At 29.5% G+C, this 24,336-nt stretch overlaps 2 protein-coding genes across 9 annotated transcripts; one reads left to right on the top strand and one right to left on the bottom strand.

The window, feature by feature from the left end:
* Positions 1-1,084: 1,084 nt before the first annotated feature.
* On the top strand, positions 1,085-11,378 carry LOC119666114 (cytochrome b reductase 1). 4 transcript variants are annotated; one of them, XM_038075400.1, is made up of 5 exons: positions 1,085-1,195; positions 9,189-9,328; positions 9,855-10,058; positions 10,154-10,517; positions 10,582-11,378. In XM_038075400.1, exons 2-5 carry the CDS (start codon positions 9,223-9,225, stop codon positions 10,742-10,744), a joined length of 837 nt encoding a protein of 278 aa, XP_037931328.1. In that variant the 5' UTR covers positions 1,085-1,195; positions 9,189-9,222; the 3' UTR covers positions 10,745-11,378. The 4 variants fall into 4 exon arrangements, with proteins under 4 accessions (XP_037931328.1, XP_037931334.1, XP_037931323.1 ...); XM_038075403.1 differs by lacking the exon at positions 1,085-1,195 and adding an exon at positions 5,860-5,939; XM_038075406.1 differs by lacking the exons at positions 1,085-1,195; positions 9,189-9,328 and adding an exon at positions 1,458-1,708.
* Positions 11,379-13,720: 2,342 nt separating this feature from the next.
* Positions 13,721-21,999, bottom strand: LOC119666096 (adenylyl cyclase X E). Of its 5 annotated transcripts, none has more exons than XM_038075373.1 (20): positions 21,752-21,999; positions 20,226-20,366; positions 20,011-20,167; positions 19,573-19,943; positions 19,399-19,523; positions 19,229-19,273; positions 18,643-18,787; positions 18,445-18,581; positions 17,786-18,071; positions 17,666-17,716; positions 16,809-16,936; positions 16,526-16,741; positions 16,204-16,450; positions 16,055-16,147; positions 15,728-15,996; positions 15,552-15,646; positions 14,767-14,918; positions 14,513-14,684; positions 14,202-14,456; positions 13,721-14,132 (listed from the first exon to the last, which is right to left on the bottom strand). In XM_038075373.1, the coding sequence occupies exons 1-20, from the start codon at positions 21,854-21,856 to the stop codon at positions 13,843-13,845; spliced, it is 3,480 nt and encodes a 1,159-aa protein (XP_037931301.1). In that variant the 5' UTR covers positions 21,857-21,999; the 3' UTR covers positions 13,721-13,842. The 5 variants fall into 5 exon arrangements, 4 of the variants coding, with proteins under 4 accessions (XP_037931301.1, XP_037931308.1, XP_037931312.1 ...); XM_038075380.1 differs by having other exon boundaries at positions 14,516-14,684; XM_038075384.1 differs by lacking the exon at positions 19,229-19,273.
* Positions 22,000-24,336: the final 2,337 nt, after the last annotated feature.

Raw genomic sequence — 24,336 nt, 5'->3', positions numbered from 1 at the left:
TTGATAATAATATGTCATTTTGTCTCTTTATCTAATTTCAACATTTGAGGATATAAAGAGATTAGGTTTTTTAATACGATTTTTTTTATAAATTTCAGAATAGCTCAGAATAGAATAACTTTTTTAAACCACTTTTCTTTGCAATGAATGTTGAGTGAACATTTTAGCATTTTTCAAAGTGAAAACTGATGGTGTAATGCAGTTTATATATATGTATATAATAATATTATATAATAATATTATATTATATATATATATATATATATAATAATGAAAACTTATGTAGTTTAATATAGTTTATAAATATATATATATTAAATAAATTATATTGAATTATGAATAAAATATATTATCATTAAATAAATGTTTCTAAATAAATGTATTCTAATAAAAACTGTAAATTATTACACTTTAATAAGCTTTTTTAAAACTAAAATATAAAATGAAATAAACTAAAGTGCAGTGAATACGATTTATGTACATAAATTCTTTTACGTTTACAATGAAATTGATATGTTCAACCGCAAAAGCACACACTTTTAGATTTAATGGAGTGTGCAAAAATGCTTCTTGTAGTTTGTAACTTGATATTGGTCTTTATATATATTTATTTGTCTTTCTTATATATAAAAACATTTACACTTTTATTGTTGTGGGAACGTAAAATTGTACGTAAATATAGTCGAGATGTGAGATCAAAATACTATATTGACTATTTTTGATTTGTTGAATGAAATATATCAAACATAATATGTATATGCTATTATTATTATTTTACTATTTATTATTAATGCATTTATTATTTTTGAATGAATTCAGATATTTTTTGTAAATGCTTTTTCTATTGTGGAAATATGCGCAAGAGAATCGTACTTTCCAAATAAATATTCAACTATTGAGCAAAATATTTATACTCAGTGATTCAACAGTTGTTTTTTACGAGGTGTTTGTGCTTTACGTGGTTCAAAACAACTCAAATAAGTATTTCATTATCTGCTTTGAGTGAGTTTTAAGCGCTGTGTGTGATGCGGCTGTGGCGGTGTATTTCGTTTACAATTTTGCTTTTGTTTTCAGTGTTAAAATTTCAGTTTTCTTTCGTTTTACTAGTTAAGTTTATTTTCACCTGTTAAATATTGTTTGAAAAATAGTAAAATTTGAATTTATTAATATTTCAGCTATATTGCAACAACAAAAGGTATTTTCAAAGTTATTTTCACATTTTCGCCGCTAATCACCTACAAATTTTTCCCGTAAACATTTTCCCATATGCTTTTGTACATGACATTTTTTTCTTAGTTTAAAGCTTTGTGTTGGTTTAAGAGTGTAGAGAGCATGCCTCCGATAAGAGTAAGACAGAAATAAGAAAGTTAAGATTCAAAAGCTGTGTAATCTGAAAAAGCTTTTACTTGTTGACAGGAATATATTATGGCCTAAGTTCGTATTAGTGAACATCCTGCAGTCGATTTAAAGTCGTCTGGTTATTCGAATGTTGATATCTAGAGATGCTATTGTATAAGTATCTACAATTGCAGTGTAAACGTTAGTTTGAATTTTATTATATGTTCTAAGTAAAATGTTATTTTCAAACGATGCAGTGATTTCATAAAGAAACTCAACATTACACGCATTCCAACTTTAAAGCAACGACCAGATACAACCAGTTCATCAGAAAAATCTGCAAAAATGAAGCTTCCTGCATTTTTTGTTGGCAAGTTTTAAAATTAAAAAATTTTTTATTTGTAATTTAATTGATTCGAGAAAAAATCATTAAAAAATATTATTTTCTGAAGACATATGTCAAATGAAAATTTTCTTATCTATACCGCAATATGGTGCGTGGGTTGCATGTTAAGTTGAAGTTCTTCGTTTTAATCTGTGGGTAGTGCGAAGCTTTTTGCAGCGGAGAAGCATGCAAGCATGCAAATACACGCAAAACAAATTGGGAGTGATTAGTAATTTATGGCAAAAATAATAAATTCTATAAGATGTCGCAGTTCGCTCTTATACACTTTAGAGCTTTTGTTGAAGTATACAATCAATAGGTACACAACAACAATTTGTATTAGCCAGTGAACACAATCCACAACTTCCTGATATCATATAATTTGTTATTATGATTTTAACAGAAATCAATACAATTCTGTTAACACAAGTAAGATCAGAGCATGTATTTTGAATTGATGTTTATATGACGTCTTCACTAGACAAAGCAAATTGTTGTCAATTTTTACTGCCTTCAGCAGATCACTTTTTTGTAAAAACTCATGAATGGAAGAAAATGTTTGCTTATTTACTTGAAGAAAACAAGTATTGTAACAAAAAATTATTGTTACATATGTACATATGCATATATTCTTTACATATTTATATATATTGATTGTTAAAATAATTTTAAATATTAGAAGCAACGATAATTTATGCATTGACACATTAAATGAATTAAACTGCCTTGAATAAAATTTGGTACACTATTTCTATGATATGTTTTATTGAAAAATATGTTATAGTAATATTCCAGTTAATTTATTTATTTTTAATATGTTTTAATATATCAATTTTAATAGTTATATTATAATATTATAAAATATGTACTATAATATGCTTAAAATTAATAACTATTAATAAAAATATTAATATTAAAATAGTTATACTATAACATATTTTTCAATAAAACATATCATAGAAATAGTGTACCAAATTTTATTCAAGGCAGTTTAATTCATTTAATGTGTCAATGCATAAATTATCGTTGCTTCTAATATTTAAAATTATTTTAACAATCAATATATATAAATATGTAAAGAATATATGCATATGTACATATGTAACAATAATTTTTTGTTACAATACTTGTTTTCTTCAAGTAAATAAGCAAACATTTTCTTCCATTCATGAGTTTTTACAAAAAAGTGATCTGCTGAAGGCAGTAAAAATTGACAACAATTTGCTTTGTCTAGTGAAGACGTCATATAAACATCAATTCAAAATACATGCTCTGATCTTACTTGTGTTAACAGAATTGTATTGATTTCTGTTAAAATCATAATAACAAATTATATGATATCAGGAAGTTGTGGATTGTGTTCACTGGCTAATACAAATTGTTGTTGTGTACCTATTGATTGTATACTTCAACAAAAGCTCTAAAGTGTATAAGAGCGAACTGCGACATCTTATAGAATTTATTATTTTTGTTTATGGTGAATATGAAACGAATAACTGTGATATGAAGTGTTCTATATTACATACATACATATGTATATTGTATTATATGTATTTATATGTATATATGTATATTGTACTTTTTATTGAGGAGGTAATGATCACAGATTCTAATGTCATTTAATATATAATACATTACTATATTTAAGAAGTTTCGTACACATACATTAATGAGATATATATGAGTATATAATGATTAAAATGAGTAAATCAGATTTATAAGATAAAGTACGACTATTCTATGTTTAGAATGTTTCTGCGTCACATTTAAGTGATTTTCAGATTCATTCATTTCTTTATTTAGTATTTATTAAAGATACTACATCACCACCTCCATAGATTAAGGAGATTTAGAGATGCTTGACAATTTACTAAATTTAAGCAACTACGATTATATAAATTCTTATAAATATTCACGCACTTCTACAGATACTTCTTCGAGACTCTGCACATTCATGAAAATCTCATTGACTTTAATTGCAAAGGTCAGTTAGTTTACTAAATTTAGTTTTATTATGGTCAGTTTTATTGGCATTTGACTCTTAGTGGATATAGTTTTGGTATGTTATATGTACCTATAATATATAGCTTTGTTTTAAATTTAATAATTAAATGTAGGAAATGTTACGTTGCAGTTGTAATATAGTGAGTAAAATGTAGAAAAAGTGTTTTGTTTGTTTTTATACTTATACTTATACTTAATACTTAATTACTTATGATTCGGTTGCATGTAACATAATAAATTCTCTGTGGGTATTTGAAGACCTCTCTCATAAATTTATCGATTTCGTACGAATACTACATTTTTATTATACTTCTCACACACAACTAGCGTGAATAGTTTATTGAGTAGATCATGATTATCGTAATGTAATGAAGGGTTCTTCGAAGACCTTATAAAGCATAGGTATATATGCCTGATAATCCCTAAAAAACGATACGAATTAATAATATTCATCTGTCTGTCTGATTCAATCCAATTAGTGTCTTTGTTTTTGAATTAAAACAAAGTTTGCGCTTGACTTTCTGTGATTGAATTTGAAATATTAAACTAAATGGCAAAAATCTTATAGCACAGCACAATTTTTGCTGTGTATTTTTTAACTTATTTAAATCAGTCCTGGTATAGGTACATTTGATATACAAATCGATGCTAGGTTTTTTAGAAAAAAAACAGTGTTAGTATTATAATTTATTAGAGACCTTTAATGAAGCAAATGCTTGTTTTTTGTGTTGTATATAAAAGAACACATGTTGTGCTCGAGAAAAACATAGAAACGAATGTATTTCGAATAAGTAAATGCTTTTACATAAAAGCAGTGTTAACCAGTTCGTAAGAAATATGGAGTGAATAAAATTATCACTAGTAAGGAAATGAACAATCAAGTGCTCATGTATGTATATTATTTTAAAAAACTGTTACAACGGTCGTTGAAGTAAAGGGTTACATACAAGTTGTTGTTTAAGAAACTTGTGTTTATCAATGAATTTCTCACAAATCTTGCATTTTATTACAAATTTAACTTATATCGATTCAGATTTGAATATATATTCTATATAATTCATACAACAACCAGTTGTGCCAGTTTTTAATATTAACAAAGGATGTTTGGAAACCTTGTTAGTTTCTGCTTTCTTTAGAAAACTATCTTTAGTGATATTACAATACATTTCATATGCAGTGGTGTATCATTGTTCAACGCAAAAATAAAAAACTTCACAAGATAAAATAAAATATCAAGATGCGATTTGATCAAAAGTTAAGAGGAATTGAAAATACTTCCAATAGCTTTGTGTGTAGGGCATTTAAGCTTTGGCTTAAGTCAAGTCAAAAATAATAAATAGAATTTATTATTTTTGGTCAAGTTAAGTATTTTACTTGCTAAAAGCTACTAAAGCTCTCGAAGTAATTTAGTAAAAAGAAGAACTGCTGGCGTAGGGGTTCTGCACTGCAATTTGTGCAATAAGAAAACTGAATAAGAAGCATCACAAAATGAAATAAAAAAATGATTAGTCACATCAAGGCTTGGTTCTCCAGCAAAGCAAAAATAAATAAAGCAAGAGAAAGGCAATAACAAGTGCGCGCTCGAGTAAACAAAACAAAAAACTTTAGCACTAAAAGAATAAAAATGCGCAACACTTGCTTTTAGTTTCACCGAGGCCGTTGCGAAGTTGAGACGTTGTTCGCATTAGAAGTGTTGTTGTTGTTGTTGTTGTTTGAATGTTATACAAATAACGTAAATATATTCAACAGTTTAATTCAATCTTAAATAGACAAGTGAGTTCGGCCGAAGAGGAGAAGCGCTTTGTTTGCATTTTTCTAATGTTGGCTTACATTTGGCTAATGCAATAAGAATTCCAGTTAATGGTTGCGTGCCGAGTACATTTGTATATTAAAAATTAGTTGAGGTGGTGAATTATAAACCAACCACAACAAGTCTTAAAATATAAACACAACAAACAATTAATCGCATTGATTTAAATTGTGTGTACTTGGCAAAAAAAAAAAACTTCATAAAAAAACATCAAAAAAATGTCTAAAGAAAACGATATTGAAATAAGCAGTAGTCCGGAAAATGCCGCTGTCAGTGTAACAACAACGACAATAACGACAACCATAAAAGATATGACAGACTCACCATTAAGAGTACAAATTTCAGATAATGAAAATAATGGCAATGCACCAGTGCAGACAGCGCAACAACAAAAAAATAAAGGTAAAAAAATACTGTCTTGGGAACTCTAAGTAAAAGTTGCCTAAAAGACGTTTGTGTTCGCGAAAAGTGTCTAAGAAATCATGGATCATGGAATTGTAGAGAAAAGTTTAAACAAGAAAATGTATGCTCACATGTATAGCATGCGTACATATGTATGTAAAAATGTGTGGAAACAGGGTGTTTTTCTAACAATGCAGCATAAGTTGCTAAAGTCATTCCTTCGTCCAAGAAAAAAAAAAATCCTATAGATGGCGGATGTAATGTATATTTGGAATGGTATGTTTATTATAAAATGTGATTGTATGCGGAAAATTGAAGAAGATGTTGACTGAGTCCTGATCTCTTCTTAATATTGACCAAAATACAATATGTCAAAGAAAAATTTACTCAAAAGAATCCTTATTATCTCAAAAATGATGTGTTCAAATAGCTTCAGTCATATACCAATATTGAAGCATTACATATCTATTAGTCATCCTTAATGATAACTAATGGCTTCGAAAATTAAGTTGCTTAAAAACATTTCTTTTTGTTCTAATTTGTCTCTAATATATCAAAACCTTTTGGATGTGTGAATATTTTCCATCTATCATGCACCGTTTTCTTATAATCGGTCAAACATCACATCACATAACATCTCATATCAAGGAAAACACTCTGTTTTAAATGTGAATACACTCGATATACACATGTTTATATATAAGTACAGGGCGTCAACCAACAATAGTTTGTTTCAAATGAAATGACGAAAAGAATTTATTCCACTGCGCATAAGTATTTTAAATTATCTTCCTCTCTCACTTACATAGAATAAATATAGTTCCATAATCTTATGCCTATATGGTTCTACTGCCGTTAGAGTTGGATAAACTAAATGCGATCAATTTAGTGCATCAATGTCAAGAAAAATAATATTAATTATAGATTATCAGATTTAGTAGATAAAATAAAATTAATACATACATAACATAATACAACAATAAATATTGGAAAATATATAATTCAAAGATATAGCAGATGTTGCGGGACAAAATATTATATTAAAAATTTCTCCTTTAATTTAATTGTCCTTTATTTTTAATAACTTGTCTCAATTTTTTTCTATAATCTTTGCAATTCTTCTAAAAATTTAATTTAATAAATAAAATTGTGACAATTTTTAAGAAACTATTTTTAAAGTTTTTGTTATTGTTATAATTAGAGTGGACTGATATATACCACTACTTTTGAATTCCATTGTGTTATCCGCTATCCTCGTGCGCTATTCGATTAATGGTACTGGTTAAATTTAAAATGACCCTTTTCCAGACTTTTTCCATTCAAAACCAAGCAAAGGTTACGGATTTACAGTAAGTGATCAAAGCAGTGGTATATTGCAGTAAGATTCAATTGTATTATTAAAGAGTTAGAGTCAATAAACACAAGTACAGTTAGGTAACCAGTGACTAATCTGAATATAGATCTATGTCGGCTTCTTTGTTTAGATTGCTTTAGATTTTTAATATGTCAATTAATTCATATTCTGTGTTCCTTAACACTGGTTGACGATGGTAAGATGTAGCATCTTGTAGGAACAATGTTTTAAAGTAACTCAAAACTTATTCTTTAGATTTGAATTTTTCGGTACAATTTTTACTGCTGAAATGCAATTTTATCTTTCATTATATGATTATGAGAAAGTTTATGAATATATTCAAAGAATCGACAAATTGCTATTTTCAAACAAATTTATCTGAATATTTTAATGTATCTGAATTTGAAAATCTGTTTCAATTGTTTTTTTTTACATAAGATACATTTTTTGATTTCTTCAAGGCTATTTCTGGTAGTTATTTTTTTGACTTTCTTCCGAAAAAATGAGTTAATTTTGTGTTATCACACATTGCATTGTCAGAGAAAATAATAACAAGATAAGAATTTTAAATATTCATGTGTTAAGTTATAAACTATGTTTCAAGAATTCTTGAAAGTTAAAATAGCAATTTAATATTTGGTACTTCAATTTAATGAATATTCGCTTTCAAAATTAAATACTGAAATTAATTAATTGTTAAAAATAAATTCAAAAGTAATTATTGATTAACTTAGATATTAACTTAAATGGAAATTATTCACATAGAAGCAATACAAAAAGACTAACATGGATTAAAAATTCGTAATATATTTAGATATAACAATATTAATAAAGTAATTCAATTCAAAATATTTCTTTCATCGTTTCAATAATAAAATTAATATCAGATTTGCTAAACAGACAATTTCCAATAGATAATTAGTTATGCATAAGTTATTTACTAAATACTTTGTAGTCTGTAATATCAACATCATCTGTCAAATAGTTTCAAACCTATTAAATATTAAAGTCAAGCAAACAGAAAATGCCTAATACTTTCTCCCCAACCCATATAGTTTGTAAGAAATCACTAAAAAATTTTTGTTTATTATTCCTGAGACGAGCGAAGAATCAGACTTTCATTAAAAACATAGACGGAACAAGTTGAAGCGAGTTGCCACTCAATAGAAAGAACTGAAATGAAAAGACTGGCATCTGACAGTGTTTATTGGAAATTATTTAATAGGGCTAGATGTTCTTCATATAAATTTAAAGATTTAAATATATATATGATTTATTACTCACACGGAAGGTGGCACACGTGTCTTACCACGTTATAAGTATCTTGACTTACTAAACGTAAATAACATATAACAATATTATATGTGCGCTAGAGACCGTAGGTGTTTTAAAATTTTTTTTTAATATAAATAAATATCACATATTCTTACTAAATTTATTATATATAAATTATTCAATCCACTTATCCAAGCAATTAATGTTGAAGTATGAAGAAAAGGGTAAAGAACCAGGTAACAGCACCAAAACCGATCAACTGAAAAATGATGTCTAATAGTACTAAAAACTTAAAAAAAACGAGAAATACCTATAACAAAATTTTATTCAATATATCTATATAAATTATATATCTATATAAATATGTTAAAAATATAATTTAATTATATGTGGATTCGTGAACTTATGAAGCGCTATAAGTCGATTTTTCGGAAGCATGCTCATTTCCTCAAATAATTCTATAGTTATATCTAATAGTAGTTATGTCTTAAATTATTTTAGTTGTTTTAAGTTTTTTCGGACTCACACTACTAACGTTCCCTCCAATTCTGAGATCAGTTTTAGAAAAGAAAATATTTCGTTTGGATATAAATTTTTATAGGTTTTTCTTTCTGTTCAAGGTGTTCGGTTTGTTAAATTTATATTTACAGTCTAATGAATTCGCATTCATCGGAGGATGTAGACGAGTATGCTTCAGACAATGATGCGAGCAGTGTACCACTTTTACGCGACGAAAATGTGTTCGATAAAAAACCGGCAAGTATGTGTAAACATTCAACACCCTACCAGTAAAATAATAAATAATAGATCAATGTAGAACATCGCGAATCTCAATTGTTAGCTAGGCAAGCTAAATACTTAGTTTATAAATTGTTTTGCGCAATAATTATTATTTAGTTCAGTGCTATATGCAATTATGCCAAACCGAGCGATTCGTGGCTGAATGTGCTCAGAATTAATTATTGAATTGCGTCTTCAAAAAAATCCAACATATTCAGTGGCTACCGCTCATATTCGAACTGCTTGGAATTCGCCAGCAGCTGAATAAGGCCGTACGATGCTTATTGTGATTATGAAAAATTTTATTTTGAAATCTTATTCTGTTTCATCAAGCGGCGGCGAGGTGTGAGATTATTCACCTGTAGCTATGACACCAACGCAAATTCGATATGTCATCAATGACAATTGACAATATATGGAAGAATATCTCTATGCTAATGAATATTTCAAATGTTGTTTTTTATCAACAGATACTCATTTAATAAACTCGTATAATTTGTTTGTAGGAAAAATGGATGCTGAGCCTTCCCTCTCCAATTTTAAGGTGTTATATGTGCTGACACAGTTATGTGGTCTCACAATGATTGCGTTGGTTGGAAGTTGGATTGGAGCGCACATGGGCGGCTTGGGAGGTACTGACAATCCCTCACTCGAATTTAACTGGCATCCATTATTAATGACTATCGGTTTGATATTTTTGTATGGCAACTGTAAGTACATAATTAATTTAACATAAAAAATGTACATTTAAGTAGTTCATTTGAAACAATTAATCGTGATGAGCTTAATCTTGTCTGACTTGCAGCAATTCTTGTGTATCGAGGTTTTCGTAATATGCGAAAGAAAACACTTAAACTAGCGCATGCAAGCATCCATATGGGAGCTTTTATACTTACTGTTATCGCATTGAAAACTGTCTTCGATTCTCATAATTTGGCCAAGCCGGATCCGATACCAAATATGTATTCGCTTCACTCTTGGTTGGGATTATCAGCCGTCATTATATTTAGCATGCAGTATGTAGCTGGCTTTGTAGCATTTTTGGTACCAGGAATGAAGGAGTCATTTAAAATTGCTCTCATGCCTTTACACGTATACTTTGGACTGTTTGGATTTGTTTTAGCCATTGCAAGTGCATTAATGGGTTTAACTGAAAAAGCAATTTTTGCGTAAGTTTCATAATATTTCTTCATATATTTAATCAACTGTTGTTTAAATATTATATTTTTTTAGAAAACTTTATCCCGAGTTATTAAGTTCTGGTGCGATGGCAAATATGTGCGGAGTGTTGTTTGTGGTATTTGGTGGTTTGGTAGTTTACTTGGCAACAGAATCAACATACAAGCGAAAACCCCTACCTGAAGATACTGTGCTACTGACTGGTGCCAGCAATTAAACTTAAGAAATTCTTGAAGTTTATAGCGAGTCTTTTCTATGGGTGCTTCATCGAATTTGACTAAACCATTTAATCTTATATTGGTTCTATCTTATATAATTTCGTATCTCAAAATATCGTTAGTGCTCAATATTTTCTGTGTTAATGTACTTATTTTCTATTGTAATATTTTTACATTATTTTATTTTTACACGAATATTTAATAAGCACAAAACCTGTGGTGCTTTATATTGTCACAAATAATTTGATTTAGTAAATAGTTTTAAAAAGTATATCCAGAATACTGTATGTCGGTAAGGGCTATGTTATACAGACAATCATATGATCGCCTATCACCACATTTCTTCTTGTTGCAACATTGAAATAATTGAAAATAACAACAAATGTGGCCATCGACAATCATTTGATCGTCTGCATAACATGCTCCTAAGGATTATAAACAAAAAATACACAAAATTTTAACGTGCAGCACAAATTTTTGTATTATTCAAGCTATGTACATATTCTTACATATACGATATATATATATATAATTATTGTATGTTAAATTATTTTTATTGTCTGTTAATAAATGTGCATAAACACATATACGAGTGTTAAATATATAATTAAATATATTGCTTATTAAAACGTTTATCCTTTTTTTAATTCACTTGAATTAGGTTTGCTGCACAGGTAGATTTGATCCATTCAAATTCATTTAAGCCCTTCTTGGCTTAAATTGTGAAGTCAAAATTAGCACAAAGTTTACAGTACCAGTAAAGCTCATAGATGTTTTACACATAACCAAGGTAATGTGGGTTGAATATCCTACGTTCTGAATTTGTTTAATGTCTAATAGAATAGAATAATATAGATATTCGAATGATTGATATAAAGGAAGGCTAAAAGACCTGTATTCTTAGTACAGCTAACTAGCAGTTAGTTACTATTTGAATATTATAAACAAATATCGTCGAAATAAAGTATTTACAAGTAAATAGTCTAACTTATTAACTTTACTAATTATTTTGGTGATTTTTTATATATTTAATTGTGGATTTGTAGTTCATGTATTTTATTATACTATTAGTCAAAAAGTGAGAAGAATTTAATTTTTAGTGTCTAATCCAACGCTTTCCTTTGAAATAATGTATTTGTGCTGCCGTTGTCCTCAGTGAAACAATGTTGTAAAGCCTTTTTCGGTTTTTTCGTATGATATTGAGCCCGTCCTGTAATAAGGGCCATTTTGAGTATCTCTTTGAGTTTGCCGCAAAATTTGTTGTTTCTGAAGAATAGAACTTTCACAATGATATGGTGTAATATTTACATTTGCGCCATATAACATTATTTCTTCATCTCAACCTCTCCAATGATAACTTTTCTATTACCAAGCATCTTTTAATATTCCCTACATTTTCATTATTGTTATTGCGTTATCGTAAATGTTTTGTCAACCGGTTTGTAACAATCATAAAGTTGTTATTGCGACATAGTATCATCGCCAAAGGGGTTTTAATGTTTCGCTGCACTTAGATCCATTTCAAAATACTAATGTAAGTCTTATTCAGTCTCAGCACACAGAAACTAACCATAGCAACTGACTGACAGTTAACATCAGGTAGCACTGCAACCAATACGGAAAAATAGTCTGCTCAATAAAAGATATACAAGTTTTATAAATTTTTTTTAAATAAAAATGTTAGATCTAAATTTTGATTGATTTTATTTAACTTTTGAATTTTTAATTGATCAATGATTGCTCCAACACCATTTAGCAGCAACATTAAAATTATAGATGGGCAATGCCATACAGTATGTTTGCGGGTTTACTCTATCCTTGAGTAATAATCTATTATTGCTTTATTAATGGCTGATTAAAAATGATAAATAAATAATAATGTATTAATGTATTAAAAAATCTTAGCGATAAACAATAATTTGATCACTTGTTGAAGATAACGAATGACGACAAACAATATTCCCTATGCCAGGTTGTTTTGCAAAACACTATGAAAAATCGTATGGTATGCTTTCGCAAAATCAAGACTATTGCATATTGTATACTCATCTCCCTGCTTTTGGTCTACCATACAGATGGCCTGGGTAGTGATTACGGAGAGGAAAGTGGAAATACTTTTACTTTGGTAAGAGTGATATCAACATGGGTCAATGTTTATGCTAAATTAAAAACTCCAGATCTTCGACTATAAAGGATTTTATGTATGAAAAAGATGAGAGAAAGAAGTACTAGAAGTCAGTCACTGTTCAGTCGTCGGTGAGTTAAGTCGCAAGTAGAAAATGCGTTGTTAATATTTCGTTGTTCTTTTTCGTTTCTAGTGGCACTGGATCTGCTGAGTGGTGCTGATTCAACAAGTATATTTTGCATATACCGAAATAATTTTAATAATTCAATATACCTTTAATAAAATTAATTCTATATAGTAAACTAAACTTTACGTGCTGTAGTATCGAGTTTTTGAGTTTGAACAGTAAAATAATTTGACTACTATTCAATGCGTTTTTTTAAATATATTATATTGTAAGATATGATACAGAAGAAGCTTGGACAGCTACTAACACTGATGCGAAGACGTTAGGACTATTCGAGAGAAAAATTCTTCAGGAAATCTATGATTCCTGACGTATTGGCAACGAGTATCGAATTAGATGGAATGATGAGCTGTATGAGATATACTGCAACATTGTCATAGATAAGCGCATAAAAATTCAGCGGCTTTGCTGGCTTGGTAATATCATGCGAATGGAAGAAAATGTTGAAACTAGAAAGGTTAGAGGACAGCATTGCGTAATAAAATAGCCACTGTGCAATGAAATTTTCTCTGACATGTTGAAATTAGAAGTTAAAGTTGTAAAGGAGGTAGGCCCATTGTTTTAAATAGAATATAAAGTAAGCAGTATTTTTGATATTTGATAGATTGTAAAATAAATGAGAAAATATAACAAATTCCAATTTAGTAATTTATTGGATTTCGTTAAAAATGTATTTATTGAAAAGTTCACAGGAAATTGTATAAAAACCTGAAGAAGACTTTATAACAGCGTAAAAATATAGCGAACTTAGAAATAATTGCAGACAACATATCGAATTACAAAAATTATTTTTCGGCTTCCTGAGTATTGCTTATCTTGATGAACTGCAATTTATCGGTTATGCCGACAATGTATGTAGGAATCTTGCCACGGCCTTTCACATAAGTAAGTCCTCTGTAATCACAGTTTATATCAAATGTTTTTAAAATTTCTGCAGTCTCTTCAGTAACCTGAACGCAACCTGGAATACCTGTTGAATCCATACGTGAAGCCATGTTAACTGCGTTGCCCCATATATCATAATGTGGCTTATAAGAGCCAACAACGCCAGCCATTATTTCTCCATGAGAAATACCTTACATTATATAAGATTAATGAAATTATTTTAGTTTTTTATTAACAGACAAAAATGAAATAATTTTACCAATCCGCAGCATTCCCCGATCTTTGCCACCACCATCCTCATATTGCAAATTTTCGGTATTAAAACTATGCATAGCCTTCATCAAATCCAACGCAAATTGCACCATTACGTAGACTACGTTGTTTTGCTGCGGGCTGCTAATTTTTCTACTCTTAATATTGTGACCTTCGTAATGTTCGAAGGATCTACTGTCTAATGAACCGAAGGACATTTCTGGCTCCGGATCTTGATTAATAACAATGGCTTCGCTATTGGCTGAAATTGCAAATAAAATAAATATTACAGCATACGTATGCAAAAGAGTATATTACTACTTCGGGTGTGATGACTCCGTCTTCCATTAGGTAAAAGAGATGAGCTTCGATAGCTTGCATTTGAGCCAATATGATCAGAGCGTTCGAGATCTAAACCACATGCTGCCATATAAGTCCAACCTGCCACCTTAATTTTTTCTATTTTTAGTGGGCCCCTGTATGAATTGAGCTACAAAATTATTGATAGAGTTAGTTGGTGCAAAATGTTGACCAACTGATTATTCAAGCATTGCAATATCACTAATACATACCATCTCGTCGAAGTCACAGATAATTTCATTTAAGACCCGCAAACCAACTTTCTCTGTGTCATAATTACGAATTGTGGCAAACATCACAGCAACATTTTCGTATTCTTCGTAATAGAGTTCATTTTTCATCATTTTTCTCATATAGATATCAGCTAAAAATAATTTTAAGAAGCTGTATTTTTAATATTTATTCAACAAGTTTTAAAGAAAGTCTCGAAATATGTCACTTCTTCAACAATTATTGGTGAAGTTATTGCAAAAAGTATGTATACGTTTTAGATAAAAGAGAATGGTAGGAGTCAAAAAAATCCAACAAGACAATACACAGGAGAAAGAACTTTACCAACAGGCTTATTTTGAAAAGATGGACAAATAATACGAGTATAATTTGGCCGGCTTAAAAAGGCTGAGGAATCTTTGGATTAAAATGTCTACAAGGAAAAAACTTTAATGTTTACGAATCTAGTTTTCCAACGAACCAAATATGATTTGGGATCTGGAACTAAGAAATATTGTCAGGTTTAATTACATAACAATATTATTATTAGAAGTGACAATGTGTATCATTGATACATTGATAAGATCTGTTGTGCTAACCCTACGTTAGCTTATGAGAATGTAGCGCAAAAGAGTATCGCAATAGATCTTATAGAACACAATGCATCAGTGTCACTTTAAATAATAATATTTTTTTCAATAACTAATGATAATGTGTATTTCCTAAAAAGACTCTTGGAAAATATTATGAAGATAAATTACAATATATTAGACTTATGCCACCTTACCCACATGTGATGGTAATATATTGTTTATAAGAATTTTTATTGTTTCATTAGTGAATTTCGCATCGTCTTGCCTCTTCTGTAGTTGCCGCTTCCAACTGCAATTGTTATATAATAAAATGTTGTGTTAGTCAACTAGCCAAATACTAAGTATAATATGAATATAAAAGTAATATTACTTATAGTCGACTTTTGATATGAACTCCATCTGACGATCTATTAGATGATATATTATCAAAGTAATCACCAAGATAAGAATGTGTGAGTACTCCGCATACAATCCAACGTTTGTAGGGGGGCTTTTTTCATATATAAACTCGAATTCAAATTCCACAACAACACTATAAAGTGCAATGATCAATACACCCGAGAACAGCTTCATTACGAAAGGCACCCGCGTAAACAGAAACACCATTATAACTGTAAGGATAACACTTTCCGACACAGCCTTTGAGAAAAATGAATTATCTTCAGACAGGTTTTACATGTGTGATACTATTAATTACCCAAGCATTGAAGCAAAAGTGAGCATGTTGTCCATTATGTAGAAGCTGAATATCGATTTCTTCATTCATAACCTCAAACCTGTCGCAGTCTAACTAAAAAAAAAAAAAATTTGCTCAGATCAACAACTATCAAGAGAATGTAATTCTACCAGTTGCAAAGATGTACAAGTGCAGTGCATGACGACAATGGTTAGATAGATGACTATACGTGCCACAAGACTTCTTTGAACACGATCCGATAAATTGTAAAATATTATGCTAAAGGTCGATTTAGGCTGTGACTGTTCTGAATCACTAATAAACATTATCCATAGTTTCTTGTACCAGGATACTACAAGAAAAAATGTCAATACAAATACATCAATCCCCACTAGAATCCAAAATAAAGTGGATTGTCTGCAAAGAAAAACAAAAGACAGCATAAATATGTTGCATTTGGAAAGACTAAAGGGACCTTGTTCTTTTACTTACGGTTCGTTTACCGCCTGCATCGCAACTATAGCTAGAAATGTTATAAAACCGAACAGTATGCTATATTTCAGCATTACATCAGGCTCATTAAGATATAAGAACTCCCAACGCCAATCTTTAAAGAACAATCCCAAAGACGTGATATTACTGCGAAAACTCTGCTCCTCCATCTCATCCTGCGTTAAACGCTTTGAACGACCAAATAACTGGCTCATTCTGGAAATAAAATCTATTAAGTTAAAGTAACCGTACCCGTATTAGAATAATTGTTATGAGAACATACTGAATTCTACCAATCGGCATTTTGTCCAGTTCTCTGCTCATTTCCAACTTTGCCTGGTTGCGTATTTGGTTATATTGCATAATTGTGTTATGCATAAAGTTCGCAGTTGTATCTTGTTTGGCAGTACTCTATTACCGCAACGAAAATATCGAATAAATAAGTGAGTTCTCATGGAATTCAACGAAAAATTAATAACTAATAGGAATATTGGGTAATCTAGAATATTGATGGTTAATATTGGTGTTACTTGTTGATATAAGAAGTAGAACTATTTGATATATATATCGATATTCAAATTTGGTATACCTATTTGACTAATACGAATATCTAAATGTAAAAAAAAACATTTCGAATAATCCGCATATTTATTTTGTGTTAAATTTTCGAATACCGAAAACATTTATTCGGTATTAGTATTCGGATTAGTATTAAAACTAATCAAATATTAGACGTTTTATGTGTATTCTGTGATTTACTGCGTACTTGATTTATGAATACGAAAGTGCTAATATACTTCTAGCATGCACACTGGTGTCAATGTAGTCGGCATATGCAAAAATTGAGAATTGGGTAATTTATGTCGATAGTGGAATAGTAAGTTACCTTATGTAAGGTCTCAAATATTTTTAAACGGTTTGGATAGGTCGGGTTCTGCCTTGATACCCGAAACATAAATAGTTTGTTGTGATCGATAGGTGTAGATCTGATCATTAATAGTGCTAATAAATATTGTTTTTATTTTGTTATCGAATAAAATTCAACCCTTTGATTTAATATGATTTAATACTCAATAGTTCTTAGACTACCCAATATTCGCTAAAATGTTGGTATGTAATTATTTCAGTGACCATGCTTACTTTTTTTTCAATTTGTCGTTTTACTCCAATTGAGCGATCGTAAAATGTGACCTAAGAAATAAAATATATTATCACCATTATATTATCAATAACATGGATTTAATTATGAATCCCATATACCTTAGGAGGTTTAATTAAAAATGTGTGAATACGGTACTTTCTCAAAACTTCATCATTGCGTGCTTCTGGGGTACCTTCTTCGAAAAGATATTCGCCATCCAATAATTTTAAGGTCTGTTCACTTACATGTACGCGACCAGCTTTGCCAGTGGATTCCAGGCGATTTGCAATATCGACATCTTTAGACCAAATATCATATTGCCACTTACAAGCTCCAATAACACCGGAAAGAATATTACCAGAATGTACTCCAATACGCATATCAATATCCAATTTACGTTTCGCTCTTTTGTGAATTAAATTATTAGGTGTTCGAGATTAAAGATCTACTTAAATTTTGATATAGGCTAGTGTGACGTGATAATACTCATTTTAAAACAGGAAAAGTTTGTATACGGAATATCTATATAGCTATATATATAATATCTATATATGAATATTGTATTCATTAGATTGTAGCTGTTTCCAGCTTATTTACAACTAAACAAATTTCAGAGAACTTTAACTAATACATATAGAAATATGGTTAAAAAATTAAATTTTAAAAGCACTTTATAAGTCAGTATATTTTTCTCACTCACGGCTAATGAAACGACCCTCAAAAAAGTGCGATTGTCCCGCAAAAATGAGCATGTTTAGTCACCCTAATGGAGGCTTACCTTACGTCACGTATGTCGGTTATCATACGTAAACCAAGTTCAACGCAGCATTTGGCATGATACTCGTTTGGAATGGGAACACCAGCGACGCAATAATAACAATCTCCCAAAAATTTTATTCGTAGCACATGGAATTCCTAAAATGGCTAGAAATTAAGATCAACTACTTTGGTTATTTAGAAATACTATTGTATATACTTCCGACGCCAAATCAAATTTCACAAAGAGATCATGAAGTGTTTCCACCAGCGTTTTCACATCCAAAGTCGTCGTAAGATGCGTATAATTAACAACGTCAGCATATAGGATCGTTACGTCATTGTGGGGCTCAATGAACAATTTTCTTTAATAGAAAAAGTTTTTATGCAATTATTGATTATATGAATGATTATATGTGGTGAATAAGATGTAAATAGCAAGCGAAATAATCTTTATTTAAGCGTGAGTGTATGCTTGAAGCCAAAAGCAAGTCAAATACCTACAATGAAAGTGAGATGTAGTTGTTGGTTGTGTTTCTACTGGCGCCTATTGTTTTTTTTGTTCTACCTAAAATGCGAGGTACAAGAAAACGAATGAATTTTGAGAAATGAATATAAATGAATATGTAAATGAAATAAGTTTTGTCGGAGTGAGAAATGTATTTGGACCATCATAGCTGAAAAGCTATGATGCTTTCATCGTAGGAAAAATATCATAGCTCAAGAAAAGTATCAAGGAGAAAACAGGAGTTAAAGATGAAAAAATAAGATTTATTGTAAATTGTCGGTGACACATTTCAACTTACTCAGTATCTAGTTGACGCCAGCGTTTAACTATATGTGTATTAGAACTGTAATAATATATAATATTATTTTAAAATGTGATTTTTTGTTTTTTATACAACATGTTAGTTATTTATTGATTTTGCTTTCAGATAGGATTCTGTTATTAGTTCTGTTAATGAGAATATATTACCTTGCTGCCCCGGGTTCAATACTTTTTCTGCGATGTTGTGCCTTTAGATATTCAATGCGAACTTTAACATCCTGCTCTATTTTGTTTGCTATTTGTGCAGGTATGATGCTGAGAAGAAGACTTTTCTGAAATTATATATATGTGAAGAACACTTCATCTCTTATAGAGTTTTACCTCTTGATCGCGAGCATAACGCAAGAGTAAATTTTCCTCAACACATTGACGTCTATCAAGAAATGTTGTCCGTATTGCAATTTCCTGGTTCATGCGGTAGTAGAGACCTAATAAATTAACACATAATAAAAAAATAGCATCTGAAATGATAGCCATAGTTCCAGCATTCCGATTTGTTGTTGGCTCAGTGCGATAGGTTATAAAAGTATACGTGACTAGGTATGATATTGTAACGGCAATACCCAAAATAAAAGAGTGCAAATTTTCTGGTACAGGCATGAATATATAAACAGCAAATAACACGTAACACGCATATGTTGGTCGAAGTATATCATGGCTGCTAACAGCATGGTAAATTGGAATACTTAGATCTAATGAGAAGAGGACGGAGAATGTTTAAAATCTTTTTTCATTTTGTTATGTATGGAAGAAGTTTACCTGCCGCCATCATGACTGTTATTGCCAACCATGATGTTACGTATAGTATCCATGAGTGACGTTGAAAATCTTTGTAAAAGTTAATAGCTAATATGATCCATAATGCAACTGAAGATCCTATATAAATGCATATGTCGACATAGACATCAGATAAATTCTTTAAAGAGAAATTTATTTGCAATAATGATATTAATAAATATCTGAGGTACACTTACCCGGACTGTCGCAAGTAAAAGTATGGAGTGAACAATTACAACAAATGTCTCGATTATTAAAAATAATGAGAGATAACTAACATTAAGTCTTTGCAAGTAAAGCTTATAAAATTGTTCCAGTTCTAGGTTTCTACATTTTTTCTGGAAACAAGAATTTTCAATATAATACAAAAAATGAAACTGACATCGATAGATATATTTATTTATTATATTTATTATATATATAATATTATAGAAGATATAATGATAAGCATAACCTCATTAAAGAAAATGTGATAAAACAAAATGGCAATAGCAAACTGAGAGTCATACATAACCAAGAGGAAAGAAATAACAGAGCTATGTAAAAAGAACTACATATGCACTTTCTAAAAGAAAGTAAATACCATTAATTGTCTTTTTAATACCGAAAAGATCAATGATTTATATAGAAGTCTGAAATTATAAGCAAATCAGTTTTAGTTAAGTTTTAGTTAACCCCCACAACCATTAATCCTACAACGCTGGAGGAACCGGTGCTTTCAAATAGAATAGCACTGGTACAAAACCAGAACAGTAAAAATCCTCAAGAAGCTGAATTCACTTTGGCTGTAGTCTTGGATTTGATAAGCAAAATGAAAAATGATGAAGCTAAGGATGGCGCAACAAATGGTAATTGTTGAAATGTCAAAAATATAGATGTTTAATGGAATATATGAGCTGATTTTAAAACTATGGAGAGAAGAAGAAGAAGTATCTAAGACATGGTCAACTGAAATAATAATGATAACCTATGAAAACGAAAAACCACCTATATATATTGCAAATTTCATTATCGTATTCTGGATAACGTTTCATTATCGTAGACCACTGGATAACGTTTTTTTTTTAATTATTATACAGTTTTTTGGTATCCATATACATTTATATTAGACATTTAAAAGTTATTCATGGTTACTTTGATTTGTTTAAAACGTTTAGAGTTTAAATTGAATCGTTCAACTATCCTGTTTTATTTTTGAATTCGCTGGATTTATCAGGAATACCACTACATAACTTAAGATTAAAAATTGGCTCACCTATAATTGTGCTGCGGAATTTAAATGCACTTAAGCTATGCAACGGCAGTTTTACGATTCATTTTAGAGATTTTAAAAGCATGAATAAATTTTAAATTTCTAATATAAATGTATATGGATATCAAAAAATAAAAAATTAATTAAAAAGACATTATCCAGTGGGCAAAATTGTGAATCTAAACCTTCCTTGAATCCACTTGAACACACACAAAAAATTTCATCAAAATCGGTTCAGCCGTTTAGGAGGAGTTCACTGTCAACACACGTACAGAAGAATTATATATATAAGATAATACATGATACATATATATTACATATATTTTATTTAATTTATTATAATTTTTTATATACCTATAACTTATGAATCTAGTATGCATTTGTTTATTACATACAATCGATAAAAGTAGTGTGTTTTAACTCTATATAATATATATAAAATATAAAAAAATATAATGGTACTCTACTTACTCTGAGAAAATCTGATTCCCATTTCTTTTCATTGACTAGAGGAGTATTCGTTCCATCATTTGAGTGTTTAATATATTCTGTTGATGATTCCAAAATGGCATCCATGATATTTTGTTATATATCTCACTTTAGACTTTATTGTTAAGGAACCTATAATCATCGCCATTCATATCTAATTAACTTCTTAATAAAATTCACTGCACAAAAATTTGATCACATATATGTTTGTTTCTTTTTATAAATCTATTTTAATTTTCTCTATTTATTAATTTTCAATGTAAACTATATGAAATAATAGTATAATAATTTTTATTTCACTAAAAATAAAATTGTATTGTTTTCATCGAAATTATATATATAAATTGAAAATCGAGTTCTTGTCGATCTATCTAATCGTATGATTATTAAAACAGGAAAAAGGGACTGTGTCCAAATCTTGTACTGGTAGTATACATATAGATTTTTAAGACCGTAAAATCCGATATTTTTCGAACTATTTCGATATACATATATATTAATATATTAACACTCTGTTCGGAATTAATGATTGGAAAAGCCTGTGAGTTTCTCACTTAATTAAGCTGTTATCAAAAATGCGTGTATATGTTTTTATTATTTAAGTGGTTGTATTTATAATTTTTTGGTTGTCAGTTGTAGAAATTAAAGGAAATACATAGATTAACAAATCAGGTACAATGACACTAATAGGTTTCAATGTATTTCATTTTTGATTTCATTTTTATTGCACTTGAGAGTAACATTAGCAAATAAATTTTGCAATTACATTAATCAAATTTAAATTATTTATTTAAATTTTAATATGATAAATTTATTTTGATAGCGTGAAAACAAGTCAGATATTTAATTGATTATTAAATAAATAATATATTTAATGAAAATATTTAATGCAAGTTAATGTTTTAACGCAAATTAAGCACTTGGAACTACACGTAAAATCGCACTATAAATTACTCATTTCACTGATAAGAACACCGTTTGTACTGTTGAATTTTATCCATTATTGAACGCAAACAGGTAATATTTCATCCGATAACTTAAGAAAACTATAATTCATTCACCATCTCACCCTATGGACAAACCGTGAGAAACTAACTTCGATACTTAACTCTGTAGCTATTATTGCCATAAGCGAGCTTGTTTCTTATCAATAAAAGGTAAAAATTGATTACTTTAGAATTTTTAAGTAAATCATTAAGAGAGAGTCTAAAATTTTTTTTTCAATAAATATATATATTAAGTATCTACTGTTGTAGAATGTATTTTTAATTTATATTTATGTTATGTAGTTTTATGGGTTACAAAAGAAATACTTTGTATTTATGTAATTGTCATTTATATAGATGAAGTGAAAGGAAAATTGATATTTCGTTTATGCCACCCATATGGATTTGTTTATGTCTGACTGGTTGGGTAGCCTGCAGTCCAGTCCTGTGTTGTTATTTAATACTTTTTACTATTCTCAAATTATCTGACTTCTTAAGTCATAAGTGTTAAGAATTGATATTTTCTAGATCTCATATAATATGTTTTAAAGTATATATCAATGTTCAAGCTTCTGAAAAAGTTTCTATGCTCTTATATATTTAGTGATTCTGATATACAAATTATTTGCATATATGTATGTATATAATGTATGTTTATTACAGATCGCCACGAGACATGAATTTTTTGTACATAATATGAAACCGTTAATAAAATTTTTAAATTAAATGTATTTGCTTCATTGTGTTCTTTACATTTTTGATATTCTACAGCTCTTCAGTGTAAGCTGTGAAGAAAAAACATCTCTAATACTCATGATGACTGTTAGATATTAGGTCTGTTCCAAGAGCTACTCGTATTAACTTTGAGTAACACTGTGTATACACAAGTGCGATCTACCAGCAAATTTTCGAGTAAATGAGATAATCTGAGAGAGCGTAACATCCCTGTCGAAATTTGAAAATGCTGTACAGACTCTACTCGTACATTTAATTTTAAGTAAAGTTTGTGTGAATGTGAATCAGCTGTTTTGGTTTGAATTTAAATTTTTGTATTGTATATTTGCGCGGCACTGATGTTCTCACTAGATTTTACACAAAGCTGTTCCATAAAAATTTGTGTAAAAACCGTAATTTGGCACTTTATTTCTGTTACGCTCTCAGTTTTGTGTTTTAATTGAGTTTTACTATGAGTAGCTCGTGGAACAGACCAATTACTGTAAAGTTATTAATGAAAGAATATTTTAGTGTGTTTCTTCTGATATGGCAGTGCTGTTCCGTAAAGCAACGTTAGAATAAAAATGGTTCTCAAACAAGAAAGACGCGTCTTTTACTTTAACATAACGTAGCGAAACAAGTTTAACAATGACAGACCCATATATTCCAGTCTTTCAACTCAAAACGTAGTTTATTTTCAGTAATCAGAAATTTCTTCACAAAAACCGACAGCAATGAGTGTCAAAGTCCATAATATCCGAGCATATGAACTGTGTTTATTTCTTCAATATATCAATAAATTGAATCAATTTGTTTCTTAAATTAACATGAGTAAATTAAAATTACAAAGCAGTAAGTATGCGTTAC

This window comes from Teleopsis dalmanni, chromosome 1 (genome assembly GCF_002237135.1).
Source record: "Teleopsis dalmanni isolate 2A chromosome 1, ASM223713v2, whole genome shotgun sequence".
In the NCBI taxonomy this organism is placed as follows: domain Eukaryota; kingdom Metazoa; phylum Arthropoda; class Insecta; order Diptera; family Diopsidae; genus Teleopsis; species Teleopsis dalmanni.
Note: the sequence above shows the minus strand (reverse complement) of the source record. Positions and strands in the feature narration are given on the sequence as shown.